Source organism: Dicentrarchus labrax, unplaced genomic scaffold (assembly GCF_905237075.1).
Source record: "Dicentrarchus labrax unplaced genomic scaffold, dlabrax2021, whole genome shotgun sequence".
NCBI classification, from domain to species: Eukaryota; Metazoa; Chordata; class Actinopteri; family Moronidae; genus Dicentrarchus; species Dicentrarchus labrax.
The window spans coordinates 10,781,541-10,801,404 of record NW_026136721.1 but is presented as its reverse complement, the minus strand read 5'-3'; the positions used below and the strand labels follow the sequence as shown (position 1 = coordinate 10,801,404).

Here is a 19,864-nt window from a genome sequence, read left to right as displayed (position 1 = left end):
TCACTAAGATGACAGCAAAGACAGTAAATTGGTTTCAGCCTTTATTCTGACAGAACATCACCCCATGGGGATTTACATTAACCCATTACAAAGTAGGGCCTTGCCAAGTGGCAAGAGAGAACAGCCTTCACAAAAGTTCAGTATACAAACAACACAGTTTATGACAATAAACATGCATAATAGTATAAAACCAAATACATATTAGGGGAAAATACTATACAAAACAACTGTCCAGTACTTTTATTAGACAATGTTTCAGTAACCCAACATGGAAAATTAAACACTCCTCAAAAAGTGATGAAAATGCACAGATGACGGCATTGCCATCTTTCACTATATTGTGGATGGCTTCTGAGGACTGCTGGAAGGTTTTCTTCCATCGTGTCTGGAGTGTTAGTTCTACAATGGCTATTACTTTAACTCAATATGTAACAGGTTTTTCCTGTGTACAACGCATACCTGTTCAGAATCACTACTGATACAAATGAACAGTGATTTAAACATGTGTGAAGGTGAAATTACATTTAATGTTCTGCAAAATTGAAGGTGAATTTAATATGACTTTAAACGTTGCTAAATTGAGATAAAATACACATTTCGTATCTTTCTTCTAAAACTCAACTCATAGAGATCAACTTTGATAAAAAATAAAAAGTGTAAATATACAAATCATGATTAGACTGTACAGTACAAGAGTATAATACAGGTAGAAATCACAATCACTCATATAAAAAGATGGATGCATTGTGTCCTGTTATGAGACGGTTTGTTCTGTGCAGTCTTTGGAAAATGACATTCATACAGTATGCTTTGGATAGACGTCAGAATCATACGTTAAAGTCAACATTACCAATCCATGAGGTATTTAAACAGTGTGAATATACACCCATTTTAGAATGAACAGCAAATAACTGTTGACAGCGGATTGAAACCATTTTCCAGTGATATTATTAAGGTAACAGTATGGTAGAGGAAGGCTTTCTGACTGTCACTGAATCTCTTTGCTCAATAAACTATGTAGGCTCAGTACAACACAACATAAATTAAAAAAAAAAAAAAACCATAAGGCTCATTGAACAGTCTGTTCTCAAATAAAATCAAATTATTAGAAGGGAGTAAAGTTTGTACTGTTGTGAAACTTTAATGTAATTTCTCAGAATGGTAGCTGCAAACATTTTCACCACCACAGGGAAAAAAAAGATCCCACTATAAAACTACAGCTGTGCAGACAGTATTTAACAAAATAAAACTTTATAGTACAATGTCAATGAAAAACTGAAAGGCACATCTGTCACACTGACGGACGGAGAGGAAAAACAGGGGCGAGGAATGGGTGAGGAGAAGAAAAACGAGGGATATGTCTGGCGTTCTTTCTCTCCACGCAGTTGTAGAAAACTGCTACATTCAGTTATTTATCATGTGGGTAAACTGCAGCTGAGGGGAATGAGCTTACATTGACTGCGGGATGCTGGGAGATTGAGTTCTGCAGTTTTGTCTCTCCCTGCTGCTATTCACGATAAAACAAGTCATTAGCACAAAACCACTGAGGGTTTAAAAAGCCTGAAATAGTGTTTGTGTCTCTTCAGTCCGAGGGTTTTTGGTGGCCATTTGTGAGTTTCAATATTGCTTTCACGACAAAGCCACCTGCATTGCACTGCAACCCAACTCAGAGCAGTCAGACAGGGTAGGACACTTTAGTCATCCATAGCTGGGTGGTTTCAAACGTTGTCACAGTATGGTAAATAGAAGAAAAATAAAAATAACTTGCTGGTGTCTATTGAGCGGTATTTGAGATGGAGGTAAACATTGCTCTGTGAAAATTTACTTGCAATAAAACTATAAATCTTCACATCTTGTATATATATATATATATTCACACAACTCTGATTATTCGGAAAACAGCACAGTCTGTCATTTTGAAAAAAAGTCTATAATGATTTTATATATATATATATATAATAATTTAGACGAAGTGAAAAAATTATCTTATATTAACAAGCTAGCCAAGAAGAATTACAGTTGTTGTATAGCAGAGGCAGCAGATCAACTAGAGAAAGGAAGAGATCAGATCACAGTCAAATAAACTGTTAAATAATATGAATGACTTTCACAAATGCACCGTGGAACAGTGCAGACCGTGCACTCGTTCTTTGGGAAGCATGTCTTTGTTCTGGTGGGAAAGAGAGCCCTGTCATGCTGCACATAGCTGCAAATCATTAACAGAGGTTCACACTGAGAGAGAAGACAGGTGCGCTCACAGTACAGTGCAGCGCCGTGAGACATGAGCTGATTCATAATTTTTCAGTTAATGTTGCATACAACTTTTGTTTGTGTGAATTGTAAACTGTTTAGTCATCATTCTGCTGGATTAATTGTGGGATGAAGTCCATTTTATGTGCGAGTGTCTTTGTCATGAAGTGTTCTTTAGGAACTGGATCAGGTGTGTGAAAGATCTCAAGGTGGTATCTCAATTCCTCAAAATGTGGTTCAAAATACAAGTCGGTTCTTTTTTGAGGCGAATCTACTGAAAAAGAGGTATTAGTTGTATTATCGTGAACATTTAACTTTAAATCATGTTTTGCTTTTTCAAATGGAAATGAATTTAAATGGCTTGACGGCTGAACTTGCCTCCAAGTTCAGTGATGTATAATGAAATAAATATACATGCATTATAGAGATATGTCTCTATAATGCAGCACAATCTGTGGAATTTCATTGTGGGTCTATGGTGTGTAAACAACATACATTTTATGCTATGCTGGGTAATGGCTTGTTTGGTAATGCAACCTTTCCAGGGAGCCTATTTTTACTGTATTCTCTGTGGAAGACAATGAGGCAACTGATGGAGTAGGGTGCCAGAGAGCTCAGATTGCCTTCTGCTAATGAAAATGTCATTTCCACAAATTCACTGTGATACTGCACAGCATCTGTACATAATGTCCAGCCTTTGCCGTTGTTCCCCCTGTGTGAACTCCTGCTTAGTAGACGAACAAACACGTCCGCCTCCCAGCCAGTGCCCATCTTCTCTCCATCTCCGTGAGCCTCTTCAGCAGCTGGTGGTGGTATCCAGTAGCTGTTTGGCTGCTGAGCCTTCGTCGGTATCAGAGTTGGTCCTCTTCTCGTCGGCGGCACTTGCTGCGGATGTCTGCTTGCGTTTGATCTTGAACACATCCCACCTCTCGGACAGCAGACCCTTGTTGAAAATGATGGATGCCAGCCAGGAGAAGAGCAGAATGGATGCGAGCGAGATGACCATGATGGCTGTGCGGAAGGGGAAGTACTGGGTTAGCTTTCCCTCCTTGTCCAGCCGGCAGCCGGGGAACTTGATGGCTGGCGGGAGGCCAATGAGTGGCTCGCCACTCAGGACCCTCATGATGATTCCCATCATGTAGCCCACAGAGGCTCCGTACCCATTGGACACCTTGAAGAAGAGGACGCACACCAGCTGAGGGAACATGATGGTGTAGGACATGTCCACACCCACCAGCCAGAAGACCAGGACACTGCTGTCCAGGAAGGTGAGGGCCGTGCCAGCCAGACCCACCACCACTACTGAGATACGGATCACCCACTGCATCTCACGGTCTGACGCCTGAAGGCATGGAGAGAATGACAACAAGAAAAGACAAAGAGACTTAAGATTGACTTTTTACCTCGTTATACAATGTAATAGGACTGCAATTAACAATTATTTTCATTATTAATCAATCTGCCGATTATTTTCTAGATAACTGATTGTTTGCTCTATAAAATGTCAGAAAATAACAAAAAATGTCCATCCCAGTTTCTCAGTTGTTTTATCAGTCTAAAACCTTAAACCTTTTCCATATTTGAGAAGCTAAAAACAGCATTTTTACATGAAAATTGACTAGCTATTGTTTTTCTCTCAATCAACTAATTGATTAGTCGACTAATAATTACAGCTCCACAACGTAAGGATCTAAGGATCATCTAGTCCCCTTACGAGGACACAGCACCCACATTATAAGAGCCCAACAGTGAACTTACTCATTACATGGAACATTCCTTTGGGGTGAAATAATGAAATAAATCATTGTTATAAGAGTGCAAACATCATAAACAAGAGTCAGTCTTAAACAGTGGGCCAACTGTACAGTGTGTACACTACTGTAAAGTCAATAGCTACTTTGTTGCTGCCTCCAGCTTATGCTGTCAGAGTACAGAAGTGACACAGGCTGTCAGTGTCTTGTGGCTAACAAAAGACAGTTTGATGATTGTCACTACGGCATTTGATTTTCAGTACATTACTGTAAATATATGTCTGCCTGTGTCAAATGACACAACACCCTTATGACATCTCCTGGGTCACCTACAACATTACACAACTGTTTTATAAAATGTCCCTTAATTTCACCTGATGGGGGCTATTTGTTGCAGTTTTGTTTCTGAATATAAGAAAGTTTAATAGACTATACTGTCCTTCAAAGCCAAAACACAGTACGTACATACAGTATTTGATTATCTTAATCCAAAATCCTCACCTGTTTCCTGAGAATGTTCTTGTAGATGTTTGAGGAGAACAGTGAGGCAGAGGACAGAAGAGCTGAGTCCATGGAGGACATGACAGCGGCAGCTACAGCTCCAATGCCCAAGACAGAGATGTATGTGGGAGTGAGGTACTGCAGGGCGATGGGGAGGATGGAGCCTGCCTGGTCACGCTCATATGGGGTGGGCAATCCATAGCTGGTTGAGTTCCAGTCTGGCAGGAAGGACATATGAATATTTGGGTTAAGACCTGAGAAATGTTTGAAATACTGAGGGGGGGGGGGGCTAAAGGAATCAAGCATGAAACAGGGTTCAACTTGATAAACAGAGCTCTGAGCTGACAAGTTCCAGAGTTGTAAGTTAAGACTGTGTACCTGTAGACGCAGCCACAGCCCCGACGATCACAGAGGGGATACCCAGCACCAGGCAGAAGCCTGAAGAGGCGAAGCAGGTCACTTGAGCCTGGGTGTAAGATGAGGCGGACAGGATTCTTTGGTAGAATGCCTGGTAGGCCAAACCGCCCAGAGCCTGGAACAAACACACAGTTCAGGCATGATGACAGGAATCAGTTTGTACAGCAATGGAGGGCATGACAGAACAATCTTCTTACAACTTTGTTGTTGTTGTTATGCTTGGCTCATCTGATGAAATAAGCCCATTTTATTAAACTGCTGAAAACCGCCATGTTTCTACAGTAGCCCAGAGCGGTATTCAGTCGGTACTACACATTACACACTGGCCCTCTAAGCATATAGTCCCTCCGTTGTGTATCACTGATATTTGTGTCATTTATCTGTTTTAGAATTTTGCTTATTGACTGTAAATAAAATTATTGTAAAATAAATAAAAATAAAAATGTTACCTGTGACCTCAAAAACCGAGGTAGGGGATTTGGTTACTGTTTCACCCCCAGTAAATACTTCATAAGTTGGGTGTTACACAACATTTAGTGCCGTCTGTGTGTGTATATAATAACCTCTCCCACTTCACTTACCAGCAGCATGAAGTCGTCAAACCACTTTCCGGCCTCGCTGAGCTCCACCGTGCCAACCCAGGGAGCCTGGAAGGTCTGGTTGTAGGCCGTCAGTGAGATGTCCAAAGAGTTAGGGTTGGTCAGCAGGAAAGGAACACACACCCACTGTACACAAACACAAGAACACAGCTAATCTAATTATGGGCCCAGTGGGGGAAGCTTTCAGGCTGTCACTGGAAATTAGGAACCTGAACCTAGAGTTAGAGTTGAAGCTCTGGTTTCTCAGCGGTGTACAGTCAGCGCTCAAAATTCAGCCACAACTGTCCTATATTCTACTGTCCACTGTCCCACTTAACAACCTTTGTCCCAAATTGAAGTATTTTTTTTTCAGTCTACATCATGAATATAGTTTAATAACTTTATTTCAGTAACTAGCAACACTTGTTCCCTGCACTTGTTTCTGTAACTGAATTCACCCCAGGTGTTTGGTCACAGTCAGTTTTCATTATTCTTTTAGTCACTGTTTCTTGTTTATTTCTAACTGTTCTAACATCAAATAGGTATACTGATTGGTATACAGTGACTGAAATTTACCATTGACAAAACACTAAACAAACTCATTACAAGGACACTGGTTGTGTATGTAAGTAAAAAAAAAAAAAATCAAATAAAAAGTAAAATTCTCAAAGAAGTTTAAACTACTTACATATTTACAAGCTCAAAACACACTATTTACATATGCTGTAAACTATTAGAAACATCCTAATCCAGTGAGTGAAAGAGTAAGCGCAAGTGTGACGTGACGTAGAGTCTGTGCCGGCTCTCATATTTTCTGATTTGAACTATTTGATAAATGATTATATATATATATATATATATATATATATATATATATATATATATATATATATATATATATATCTCTATCTATCTATCTATCTATCTTTTGTAATGATATATTTCCAACGAGTATGTTCCTGTTTGCGAGTAGTCACCAAGCTAGTAAAACTACATACCTTAAAAAGGCGTAAAACCATCACTTTTGAACTTGAGTGAGGGAAACTTCAAACAGACGTCACTACAGTTTCTCATTTAGCAGGTAATTTAATCAGCTAGCATGGTTAATAAGCTACCGGGTAACCTCTGCTGGGCTCTATATTGAAAATTGATCCCTCTGTATTCTTTCATCTGCTTGTTTATACTATGTAGTTGAGGAAGTAATCTGATAGGACACACATGAATGATATTCATCATTCAATAGACGAATGGAGCCAGAGCCCTAAAGTTCCCCGACCCGCTGGTTCAAAATGGCCACTGTGTGAAAGGGCCGATGGATGTTACGCACCAGACTGACAAAGATGAGGATGAGCTGGATGACATCTGTGTAGGCCACAGAGTAGAGACCCCCCAGCAGTGTGTAGATTATGGCCACCACTGAGGAGATGATGATGGAGTAGATGTAGGACAGGTCCAGGATCACGCTCATAGTTCCACCTGGAACAACACAGCAGAGGAGTGAGCATCAGAGGACTGACTGAAATAAAAAGTCTAAGTCGTCTAATGTAAAGGTGTTGGTTGCTACAGACACATGCAACTGCTAACTGTGGTAGTTTAATTGGTTTATTATTACATTCTCAGAATCTCTTTTGAAATATTTTCTCTCTCTCACAGACACACACACACACACACACATATACATGCATCCACTCTTATGTACTAATACTAAGGATTTACTAAGAAGCTAGGCAATGACATTGTTATAGTGTTCATATGTCTCTTTTCCAAAAAACACTGACAACAAATTACACTTCTAGTCATTTAAGTCAAGAATAAAGTTATCATTAAGCATGGGTGGCTTTGGTTTAAACCGTCAAAAAGCATCCAAGAGCTTAGATAAAGCAACAAGCCAACATAAAAGTGATGATGATGATATAATTATAAGAAACAAAACTGTACAGAGACACGTAACAAAAGCAGCCTATTGATTGTGACACCAAAATATTCCTTTTTCACCCTCTTGAGTGAATTATCACCCTTGTAATAGTGGTAATTCTTAAGTAAATAAGATCAAGAAGAAGGTAAAGAGAAGTGTCTTCAAGTAGTGAAACAAATGTGTATGAAATGAGACAACTATATTTATAAGTAATGTAAACAAATTAATAAAAATAAAAAAAAGGAAAAGAAAAGACATCTTGTTACTCAAACAAGGCAAGCAAAACGTCACTACCTTCACCGTCTCTTCTGCCACATTGCCAGGGTCCCCCCAGCCGCAGCCTGCAGCCACACCACAACAATGCCCTTAAACAGAGAAGTGTCAGATCGGCACCATCGATCGCCACTCACCACCCCGCTGACCTCTCACCCCCCCCCCCCCCAACCCCCCCCCCACCCAATACCGACCCTGCTACCCCTAAACACCCCTGTCTTATCTTACTGTCTACCCCACTAGCTCTGCACCATCTTGACGATGCATACTTGACAGTTTCAGTTTGAGCTCTGAAATCTGAGTTTGAAATTTGATCTGTTCCCCCGGAAGCTTTTAGTCACCTTCTTTTTCCCAGCTGCTTATCATATTATCTAAAATAGTTTGTTTTTTTAATCTTTCCTTTACAGAGACTAATATCACTTAGGAAAACAAGATAGTAGATACTACAGTTATTAACCACCTGTTCACACTTGGCACAAAAATGCATCTTAGATAAGAGAAGTACAGGTGGTAATACATTTAGAGGTGTTCAGTGACGCAAATGTATTCATGACCACAGCGAACCGCAAACATTGAAATTTTTTTTTCTCATTTTAAATCGATCTGTACCTTTGCTGTGTTGTATTTCGTAGTTTGTTTTAACTGAAATATTATCAGGGAAGCAAACTCTGACCTCAAGTGGTCAGTGGAGATGCACTCTGGTGCCATGTGTGAACTGAAATCCATCTCAAACTAGACCCGATCTGGATATATCTGGATACACATCCATATCGAACATGGCCTTAGTGTTGTTGTTTGTCCTGTAACTTCCCGTAAGGTGGAGCATGATGCAACACAATTACCGTACCGTAAATAATTCCTGGCAGGTCTGTTTTCCAGACATAGTTCAGTGTTCTGTGCTGAGCTGAGCTGTTCCCCTCTGTGCTAAATTTAGGGAGGGGAAAGGTGGAATGAGATTCAGGGGCCTCTGGGACATACTGGGCAGCGCCAGGGATGGACAGAGAGAAAGAGCCATCTAAATACCCCCCCGTGTTGTTTTTAGATCCTTGTCCCACTTTCAAAACTCATGCATGTGCGTGCGTGCACACACACACATACACACACACAAACACACCCTGTGCAACCTTTCTGTCCTGTCCCCGATTCCTTCCCGGCAGAAATTTGACCATGAGTGTTGATACTATACAGCTAACTGACAGAACATGGAGACAAGTGTGTTTTTAAAAGTTAAACCCTTTCTGGCACTGAACCACCCCACACACACACACACACACACACGCACACGCACACGCACACGCACACGCACACGCACACGCACTCGCACTCTCAAGCTCAGTTTATACTACACATACACACACATAAACAGTCTCCCAGCAACAACACCCTTGAAGCTCAAATTCTCAACACACTCCTGAAGTGTCAAGTGTTTATGTGTGTGTGCGTGTGTGATGCAAAGCACACATTAAGGATGTATTCATAACTGTTCCAGAAACAACGACAGGAGGTTTTACTAAGGAGTGAGGGGTCCCCTGATTCTAAATTGGTTTAATAGGTTTGGACAGAAGTGTCCCAGGAACATTCCTGCCTCCCTACCAGTCCTTTTGTGGAGCGTCAGCACAGCATACAGTGCTACCTTGGTGACTCAAACACTGTCAATGGATTTCACTGATTCCCTTCAAGTCTTTTTAAACATAATTTTACACACAGAAAAAAATATTAAAAATGTCTAATTCAGCATGTAACATTTATCCTGGGTCAATCAGTCAGTGCCTTGGCACAAACAATGGAAAATCTGGTCCGAATAATTGATCACCTTTCACAATCAACAGGCTGCTCGATGTTTAACCCCCTTTTTCAAATAACACTGGAAAAGAAAACAGCGTTAAAAACACACACAAGGACACATTATCTAGATACACACACACACACACACACACACACACACACACAAACACACTTTTTCTCTCTCACGCAGATTCACACAGCAGGGAACATGCACACACTGGCATCCACAATCAAAGCGAATAAACACACACGCGCGCACACACACACACACACACACACACACACACACACACAATTAAATGATTACTTACAGATTATAGAAACAGTATAAACAATAGTGCCAAATGTAGCTTATATATTACTAACAGTACCATTACATCAACGCTAATTATATCACAAGAAGCCACTTTAATCTTCAAATAGGTAATCTTGTCAAACTTTCCACACTACACAATAATAATTATGACTAACAATAATTATAGTAATCCACTGCAGCAGTGTTTTTTAGCGATGACTGAGTGTGTTTATAATGCTATGGGTCAACAATTGTGTTTTTTATATCATTGCAGAAAGGCAGCAAAGAGTGTCCACAGCATCTGGGTGTAAAATGTGTGCATTTAATATTTTATATGCTTTTCTACCTAGAGCCTGGTATTGTAAAGTTCTTAAGCCTAGTAATTTTTTTCTCGTAGCCCAATATGGTACACCCTCTTTTTGTTTGCAGATACGCAATTTTACGGTGTCAACAACGGCAGATTCACCACTTGAAATGATTGGGAAGTTTTGAAGTCATGGGGCCTGATATCAGAGGCAGACAAAAGCATGGGTTTCATTTACAGCAGGCAACTCTCAGTTTTGTCAGCTGAAATTACAAATGTTACTGGCAGATTTGAGATTTTGTAGCTATCTAGCTAATTATGCAAACAGAAGCTCTCCAGACTATTCCGATGTTTCCAGCTGACTTATTTTAAACCCAAGAATTTTGTAACTAAGTTAAGACTACGACTAGACTAACTACGTCATGATGCTACATGATATCTAGAATGAGGGTAAAGCAGCATGGCCCAGGCAGACAGTTTGCCTCCTCACCAGCTGACCACCCATGTGAAAGACATGGCTATAAAGAAGCAGCATTGTTCACAAATTGCAGTCAGTCATTGTAATAGAACTCTGTTTTGCCTAGCTCACAGACTTGTTCAAACAGTAACTGTTACTACGTAGTAGTGGTGATGTTGCAGTCATGTGACCATAGTTTAGTTGTTTATTGCCCAACGTTAGCTTCTGGCATCGAATTTACGCTTCAAAAATAAATAATAATAAGCGAGGTGTTTATTTGTGAAGATTATCTTGCTGAACAAACTGTATAACTATCATAAACCTTTGTTCGACGCTAACTTCCGGGTTGACTGAAAAAAATGTCATCCAAGCCCTGCTTAAAGAGGGGTACAGCGGACTTTTTTTTCACAAATACTGTGCCATGAATAAGGTGTTGTTGTTTTTACTTCAGTCCTCTAGTATGTAACTGCATATCTACTGAACTACAGCTGCTAAATACAGAGTGTGGTCAAAATAACAGAAACATCTGATAATGAAATGTAATCCAATATAATGTCTCAGTCATAAATAGTTTGTGAAAGTGACGTTAATTTATAAAGTTGAAGTTTGTGGTGGTGATTTGATTATTTTATTATATTTTCATGTTTTCCTTTTATTTCTTTTCAGCTGCTTTCTACCAGGAATTTATATCTCTGACATGTTTCCCAGAAAAGCACCAACCATCATCACCCAGCCGCTTGTCTACTCTAGCACTTGGACATTGTGTACCCAGATCTGTGCATGATTACACAAGTGTGGGTGTGTTCATATTATAGTGCCAGACAGTTTTACAATGTAAGGTTACTTACCCAGGCTGACTAGTGTGCGTGCCACCCACAAGACATCAGCAACCAGTGCTGGAAAGATCAGTGCACTGCTCAAAAAGTTCCCATACTTCTGTTGGAAGGGGTCCATCATCGTCACATACTTGTTCTCTCTCATAGGCTTGGCAAAGAAAAAGCCACCTGGAACATGAAGGAGGGATTAGTAGAGTCAAGTCAAGTCAGATTGTATTTATAAAGTGCAAAATCAAAAATAGCAATTTGCCTCAAGGGGTTTAAAATAAAAATCTTTCTCTTGACACCATGAAGCCATCAAAACATGGCTATGCTTGTATCATTTATGAACCCAAATGAGAGAGAAAGGAAGAAGAGGGTGAGTGGGAAAGAACAAGTGCGTGTGAACAACAAGAGAAAACAAGTGTTCCCTCCAGATAACACAATAAACACCTTCAGCTGAACTCATGTGTTCACTTGGCCAACAATGGACAAGACCAGAACAGAGAGTGTTATATTTCCTGATCAGGGACTTTGGTGTTTCCAGTTCCCATTACTCTCACACCATGCAGGCCATTGTGACATTGGGGCCTGAGCGCTGATGATTTCACCTGTTGCAAATGTTTACACACGGACCACTGAGTTTGTCAAGCCTTTTTCTCATATGAACTCCGGGACAATGTCCACAAGACCCAGTCCGGATATTGTCCAAAGTGGCCCTTTTACACGTGTAGCACACAACAGGACATTGTCCGTGTAGCATGGTTTTTTTTAAGGCAAGGGGTTGCACTTGGATAGGACTCATCTGTGATGATGAGTTGTCAATGTTTTTGCTTTTTGATGATATCAATACTACATGTTTTTGGACACATCTTCAATATCAACGCAAAGCAATATGCAGGCTTGCAGAAAAGGGTACGAAGCAGCTACTCGCCCATTTGCTCGCTGGGAATTCTCGGCACAATGACCTGCTCTATTCACATTAGTATTCGGACATTTGTGTTCACATGCAATGTCCGTAAGAAGTGCAGTGTAGCAGCGCATGTGTACAGCTTCAGTTTGATTAATTCAGGAGTGGGCAATCTAAGTCTCTGGGTGAACTCATCCCTTTGCACCTGTTGCCTCAAGTTACAATCCTGAAGTCATTTCTCATGATCCTATTTTTAACATGAGCGACACTTTTATTGGTGCGTGGAGTCAGCTTGGAGGGGTTTGGGGAGCTACGTTGCTGGTCAACAACACTTCAGCTCGAGACCGAAGTTTGTAAAGTTCATTATGATATTGAATTTCATAAACTGTGTAGGGAAACGTACAGTTTTCCTGATTTGGTTAGTGTACTCGAGTTATGATGAAAATATTATGCATGTGGTTGTCACTAAAATAATAGTACAGCAAATTACATTGTTGCTAAGCTAGTGCCCGAGCGTCATTATCCCCACATGACTGTCATTAGCTACTGAGTGTAAAAACAAGGGATGCATTGAATGTAACATGTTCACATGCTGACCTCACAAGCTCACCAAAAAGATTTTACAGAAAAAAGACCAACGTTTGTTTTTCAGTGAAGCTTTCCAGTGTGTGAATGTTACCGGCCTTCCTGTCAACAACTGCTGTTCACTTCAGACCCTGCATAAAATACCTCTCCACCTTGTGTACAAGATTGTCTGTGTTAGGTTGCACAAAGTTCAGGATCATTTTCTCATTTGTATCTTTTCAAATTTTTAATCCAGCAATGTGAGGATAATATGCACTATTAGCAATTTCATCAGCACGGTTACTTCAAATTACTTCTACTACTACTGACATCATTCATCTTGAAAAAAATGAAGACAGTGGAGGTTGGGGGGGATCAGGGTTTAAGGGGAGTCAGTGATGCTACTCACCTAAGAAGAAGGTCAGGACATAAGGCACAGGCATGAGAGCCCACACTGCGCCTAGTGTTGGGTTGTATGTTGCCTCAGCTATACCGAGGATGAAGCCTCCACCCACCCATGTAGCTGCAGAGAGACAAATATACATATTAGAAGGAAAAAGATGATGCAGACACCACACTAGCGCAAACAACCACTTTTTTTAAGACACATCACCAGTTATCGCTTGATTTTTTTTGCCCCCAAAACTGAAATTATTCATATTTAACGCCATAAACACTCAAAAGAATCAGCTGATGTCTAAACTGAACCCCCTTTACCAGTAAGAGTGAAGATGCCGACTAGCAGGTTGATGTTGCGTCCGGCCAGGAGTGTTATCTCCATGCCATCTCCCGTGCACTTCTTCTCCTCCTTCTTGGAGCGCATAGACGCCCAGATGCCCGTGCCCAAGATCAGCAGGTAGAACGCCGCCATCACCACCAGACCCGGTACATTGAGAACCATCCTGAACTACTTCTGTGTGTGTTTCCTGGTGAGAGACAGAATAAAGAAACATGAAGTTTTGAGTTGCTACAAATGCTGTTTGCAATGGTTGTTCAAGATGCACAAACAAAAAAATCACATATTCTCATTTACTTTTTGTGTAAAAACGACTTGCAGGATTGCGGGCAAGAGGGGCGGGGGAGGCAAGTTTGAACAAATTCAAGTGTCATCTAAGATGGTTCTGAGAAAAAAAAAAAAGGTACATTCATGCGCAGAAAGCTATAAAGCGCAAATGATACAAAATAATGAACAGAAAACAGTAGCATGTATTCAAATCAATGAACAGAAGAGGGTGAGTGAGGTGGAAAAGGAACTCTATACGTCTTCTTAAAGGAAGAAGATTGAATAAAGGCTGCAGCAGAGAAAAAAAAAAGAAGAGCAGCAGCATCTCGGATGACCTGGCTCTGCTTGCTTGGCAGATGGGGAGATGGGGTTGAGGAGAACAGCTGGGGTGGAGAAGGAGAATAAAAAGAAGGCAAGGGTGTGAGGGGTGGAAGGATGAAGAGTCAGAGAGGCGAAAGGGGTCTCACCATAATACTTGGCAGCACTGACAAAGATGGCGGACAGATGTTGTCCCCCGTCTTCAGTGGTTGGGCGGCCCGAGTTTCGACCCCAAACATTGGGAAGTGAACACAACTCAGAGCCACGTTAGTGCGTACACATGTGTCTGTCTATGTGTGTGCGGTTACTGTAACTGTGCTTTGGACAGATGGTTTTCTTTAAAAAAAAAAAAAAGGATTAAAAGATGAGAAAAGCCTTTGCGTCTAAAAAAGGAGCGTTAATCTTTAACTGCTGGTTTGCACCTACTTGCACCCACTTCTCTGCATGTTAACATGGCTGATGTTGACTATACTGTAACAACTGTGTCAATGCAGGCCAGGAAAAGTGCACGACTCAAGACATGTTTTCTATCTAAACATCACAGTAAGGCTTAGAAAGAGGTTTTGTTTATCATAGACAGAAAACTTACTTTATAAACAAAGCCATCACTGTCAGGGTGGAAAACAAGACATGGCCTCCGCCCAACGGGGTAAAAAACACATGTTAAACAAAAGGCTTTGGATTGAGTCATAAAACTCGAAGAAAGAATGTATATCCACTTGGGAGAAAAAGGAGAGGAAAAAAGGAAATGTTTGTCAAAGGAGTGGACTGAAAAATACGTGTATTCAGCAAATATGTGTGTGTGTGTGTGTGTGTATGGCTAATGTTGACTATACTGCATCAACTGTGGTAATGCAGTCAAGAAAACGTTAAGTACTCAAGACAAGTTTTCTATCTAAAATATCACAGTAAGGCAGTCTCTTGGAAAAACATTTTCTTTATTACAGACAGAAACTCATTTATCATAAACAAAGCCATCATTGTGGTGAAAGAAAAAAAAAAAAAAAAAGACATGGCCCTCGCCCAGTGGAGTGAAAAACACATGTTAAACGAAAAACTTTGGCTTGCATCATAAAACTCGAGGAAGAAAGAATGTATGTAAGTCACTGGGGAGAATAGGCAGAAGAAAAAAAGGAAGTGTTTGTGAAAGGAATGGACTGAAAAATACGGGTAGGCAGCAAGTACAGTATGTGTGGGGGGGCGTGTATGTCAGGGCATGAAAGGAATGGGGGGGTGTGGCTCTCTGCCAACGTCAACAAGCGTTTGAAACGCTCACTCAAGTGGCCCGTGTGTTGTTCCGTGTCGTGTATGTGTGTATGTTTTTGTGTGCGTGTGTGTGTTCGTGCACACTGTTACAGCCTTTACATACCAGACATTGCAGAGTTCAAACTGCATCTTTATGTTAGATTGCAGCGCTGATAGTTTTTTTGGACAAACCATAGAGGTTCAAAGAAAACCCAAGAACTGCACTCTGTGAGAAATTATAGGGGATGGCACTGCAGTGTGTGAGGAACACTGGGCGAAAAAAAACCAAAAAACATAGTGGTAGAAATAGTCTGCATATTGAGAAACTATACAAGCAAGCAAGCTTTCTAGCTATTCGCCATAATTAAGGTTAATATGACACACATGAATGTGTTGGCAAAGTAGATGTCAACTCAGCTGGACTGAGAACACTAGTTTCAAATACAAAAGTCTGATACTGCCCCAGTATCAGCAGTGCTGGGAACATATGGCAAGCAATACTCAAGATGAATAAATTTCTACAGTTTGTGTAAAAGATATACGTCCTAAAGCTTCTCTCCTGCATGAGAATAAACTTTGCTGTCAAAAGTCAGGGCCTGCCTGCATTCGGATTTTGAGGCAAATGTTGCCAAATAAATCAAACATTTTCAGCCAAAACTATAAATAATCTGGTGGCAACATAATCTGCTACCAGAAAAGTGAAAGATAAGGGTGTAACACAAGAAGCTAGGAACAGGATTTGACAGACTGGGTCTAAAAAAGAAAAAAAAAAAAAAAAAAAGCATAAAAATACCCCGATGTGGTTTATTTATATGTTCACAGCCACCTACGAAGCTACGACAGACCCAGCCACAGGGTTTTAAAGAAACCAACAATTTCCCTGCCTTATCAAGCGCATACACAAACAACTTTAATAACCTATTACACACAAAGAAATAATCACACACATCGTCAAGTCACTGTTCTGTAAATGTCACCGCAGCAGTTTGCTTACTCAGCACCTGGTAACTTTCCACAACTCTTCCTGCATGGCTCAAGCATGACTACAATGCAGGCACATTAACAGATGCAGCACGCATCAGCAGCTGATACATCTATATAAAATGATATTTAACAGTACAATCATGTTCGCAATTTGTTAGAATTTCTTGTTTAGCGTCATGGTTTTAGGTGTAGAAGAAGTGTCCCTCTTCCATCCAGTTTAAAGACATTTGTTTTATTTTCTCTCTGTGGCGCAAACCAAAAGAAAAAAAAAGTACACCAGAAAACCCTTTCAACACGCACACCGCATTCAAGAAAAAAAAATCCCATTCATGAGTCACTCTCATACATACATACATTTTCATTCATGCGAGATTCTTACAGGATAGAAAGTGTGAGTGAAACAAAGGAACCCTACACTTATTCTATAGACATATCTGACTGGTGATAAAACTAATAAGAAAACGTATTTTACTGAAACACACAGGGAGCCTTGACAGCTACTTGTGGAGTTAGTAAAAGAAGGGGCGAGGCTCTCCTCAAGACAGTCAAACAGTCATTCAAACAAGTGTGTCTACTATCGTTTAGATTTTACTGATTGTGCTTATTGATTCTTATTCAACCAATATATTATATATATAATATATTTATATATATTTTATATGTTAGTTGCGCAGTCTACAGTCGGTTCAATTTCTAACGTACAGCACTGCAGGTTAATATACATTGTGTAGCCATATGAAACATTTGCCAGCAGCCAGACGGCAGGCAAACTTGGCAGACCTGCTATGGGTTAAGACAAGTTTCTGGTTGTTTTTATTTGGCAATTTGGAAGTTAATTTAGTTAAATATTAAAAAAATTAAAAAAAAAAAAAAAAAAAAAAGGAACTTCTGTATTTCGATCATGCTGGGGACGACAGTTTTGGACTTGACGTGACATTAATGCTTTAACTTAAACTTAAGCAGGTTTTGACTGTCAAATGTCTGAAGTCACCTGAGTCTAGAGAGCCTACTCTGTACGAGGAGTTCTCCAACAAAAAAAACGATTGAATACATCTAATGCTGACAGTAAATGTACTGCAGGTTAGGCACCACCTAACGATAGCTTAAGGCTTTTTGCAGGGGTCTTCTTGTAACCTCTGATTGTGTTAGACTGTGAGAAAGCAGGCACAGTATCTCTGGACATGAGTGCTCTCTCTGTCTAAATATTCCTTGTGGTATTCTCTTTCATACAGGTGCAGAAGTGAGTCTTGGCTCGAGCTTAGCTACAACACTCTTGCTACGAATACTGCCACCCCCCTCATCTCCCTGCCTCTCAGTACTTTTCCATTCAGACCTACTCTTCTGACAACCGTGTTTGCCGCCTGCCTGCCTCTTCTCCATCTCCACCCACTGCAATTTGCCAATGTGGAGAGTGTTTGCAGACTTTATCTACACATGCACATTCACATGCACATTCACCACATGCTATAAGGCTGCAAGACTTCAGGTGGATGAAGAGCGTCAATGAAGTGTGACCTCGCCCCACTCCAACTGACACACTTGTGTTTCATGAATAAAAAAAAAAAAAAAAAAAAAACACAAATTGGCTGCTATCTTTCTTCTTCTCCTCCTTTGTTAAAACCCACCTCTTCAGTCTAAATGTGGACAATATCACTTCCGAGATTAGCTCTCTGAAACAGATACGGTTTCTAGGAAATCATCCAAAAACCAGCAAAGATAAACAGTGCATCAATTACAGCTGCTCTGTGGGTTTTGAAAGGCACTTAACTAATAAGCACATTAAGTAGTTTTCTAACATATCGGCTGTAAAAGTTAACTCTGGGGAAAAGTCTCTCTCTTTAAAAAGTTATTAAAAAAATGCCAAACTGTTACATGTTGATTGACAGGTTCAGTAGACATGATTATATCCTGATTTCTGCTTTAGAGGTCACACGTGGTGGATCAGAGACACAGAAGACCACACTGAAAAAAATGATGCACTTTCACGATCTCTGATTAACTCACAGAGGCAACAAAAGGACGTGTCAACGATGCAGTCAAAGGACACCAAAGGCAAATCACCTTGAGGACAAAGTCTAGCTAATCTCTTCACTTCAAGGTGCTGCGATGATGAGGCTGGTTGGGTCAACCCTCCATCGCCCCAGGGATAATGACTTATGTAAGAGTAATGGGAATGACAGGAATGATAAAGGGCTGAAAGTAACAAAGTCAGACCACAAGAGATTTCAAAATCTAAAACATTGTTATCACTGGGGATGGGCAGATTACAAAAATGATGCCTCTGCAGTGGCGAACATATAAAACCCTTCTTCTTCTTCATATGTAAAATAAATGACAACAATCTCTCGCTGTATCCTATGAAGTTAGTCACTGTAATATCATTTAGTCATACAAGGGTTAGTGTTTACCACAAGTCTGAATAAAAACAGATTTTTCATTACAGTTTTTTAACACATTATTAATTCCAAAAAGGTGTGTGTGTGTGCGTGTGTGTGTACGTATATATGTGTGTGTCTCTGACACCTCTCTAATCTCTGACCAAGTGAATTGGAAAATTACAGTTCAACTTATCAACCCCTGATAGAGAGAACACAGAAACAAAGATTGGACAGCTGGCAGACACAGATAAACCAGAAGAGCCCCTGAGCGCTATTTCTAGTACAGGCACTAACGTTACTTGTCTCAACATGACCAATCGTAAATAGCTTTGTCAAAGAAAAACGCACAGACCCTTTTGGACTTACAAGCAAATATATGTAAAAGGTGTACACAGAAGTAAATGACGTGAATAGGAACAACACTAAGCACATGAGACGCAAGTGAGCACATTCAATGATTGAATACATACCTAGGGTTAACAGTACGAGTCAGTTCTTAGTGATGAAGTGAAGAGGGAACAGAGTCTATTCTCACAGGACAGGGAACAAGCCAGGTGATAAACTGAGTCCAGGAGGAGAAAGATTCATGCGACACTCATCCACAGTGCTGGGGGGGGAGCGGGGCCGGGCGGGTGAGAGACTGCCAAGAGATGGAGGGCAACACGGCTGATCTTCAGTCTCTTACACTGAAGGCCAAAAGGGCCAAAAAGTCTATTCAAAAACAGCGTCTTCTTCTTTTTTTCAAAAAGTGCTCTGCAGCGAAGAGGAGAGGAGTCAGAGTAGAAGCTCGTAAGTTGGTTCAATGAGGAAGTAAGGAACTTTCTAGAATGAGCACGCAGCCGTCCCCTGGCTTTTATGTCTGGCGGGGTAGGAGGGACAACCTGACAGGGTGGAAGGGCAACCTCACAGGGTGGGAGGGGCGGTCAGGATGCTTGGTGACTGTCGGTGTGGTCCCGTCTGCAGCCAATTAGCTGTGTTCAGAATGAGGGGCAGACCCAGTCCCAGTTTAGCCCTGGTCCACATGATTTCGAGCTTGTCTACACGTATACGGATATCCCCCCCCCGTTTAAAAACAATTATTTCCACAACAACCTTTAAGTTTTACAAAATGTATATCTCCA

The 19,864-nt window shown here is 40.6% G+C and overlaps 1 protein-coding gene across 2 annotated transcripts; it reads right to left on the bottom strand.

Annotated features, from left to right (window-relative positions):
• Window positions 1–28: 28 nt before the first annotated feature.
• Window positions 29–19,587, bottom strand: LOC127354135 (high affinity choline transporter 1). 2 transcript variants are annotated; one of them, XM_051383821.1, is made up of 9 exons: window positions 19,214–19,587; window positions 13,533–13,741; window positions 13,225–13,338; window positions 11,375–11,530; window positions 6,825–6,973; window positions 5,501–5,644; window positions 4,881–5,034; window positions 4,503–4,720; window positions 29–3,592 (listed from the first exon to the last, which is right to left on the bottom strand). In XM_051383821.1, the coding sequence occupies exons 2-9, from the start codon at window positions 13,714–13,716 to the stop codon at window positions 3,047–3,049; spliced, it is 1,665 nt and encodes a 554-aa protein (XP_051239781.1). In that variant the 5' UTR covers window positions 13,717–13,741; window positions 19,214–19,587; the 3' UTR covers window positions 29–3,046. The 2 variants fall into 2 exon arrangements, with proteins under 2 accessions (XP_051239781.1, XP_051239782.1); XM_051383822.1 differs by lacking the exon at window positions 19,214–19,587 and adding an exon at window positions 13,849–13,936.
• Window positions 19,588–19,864: the final 277 nt, after the last annotated feature.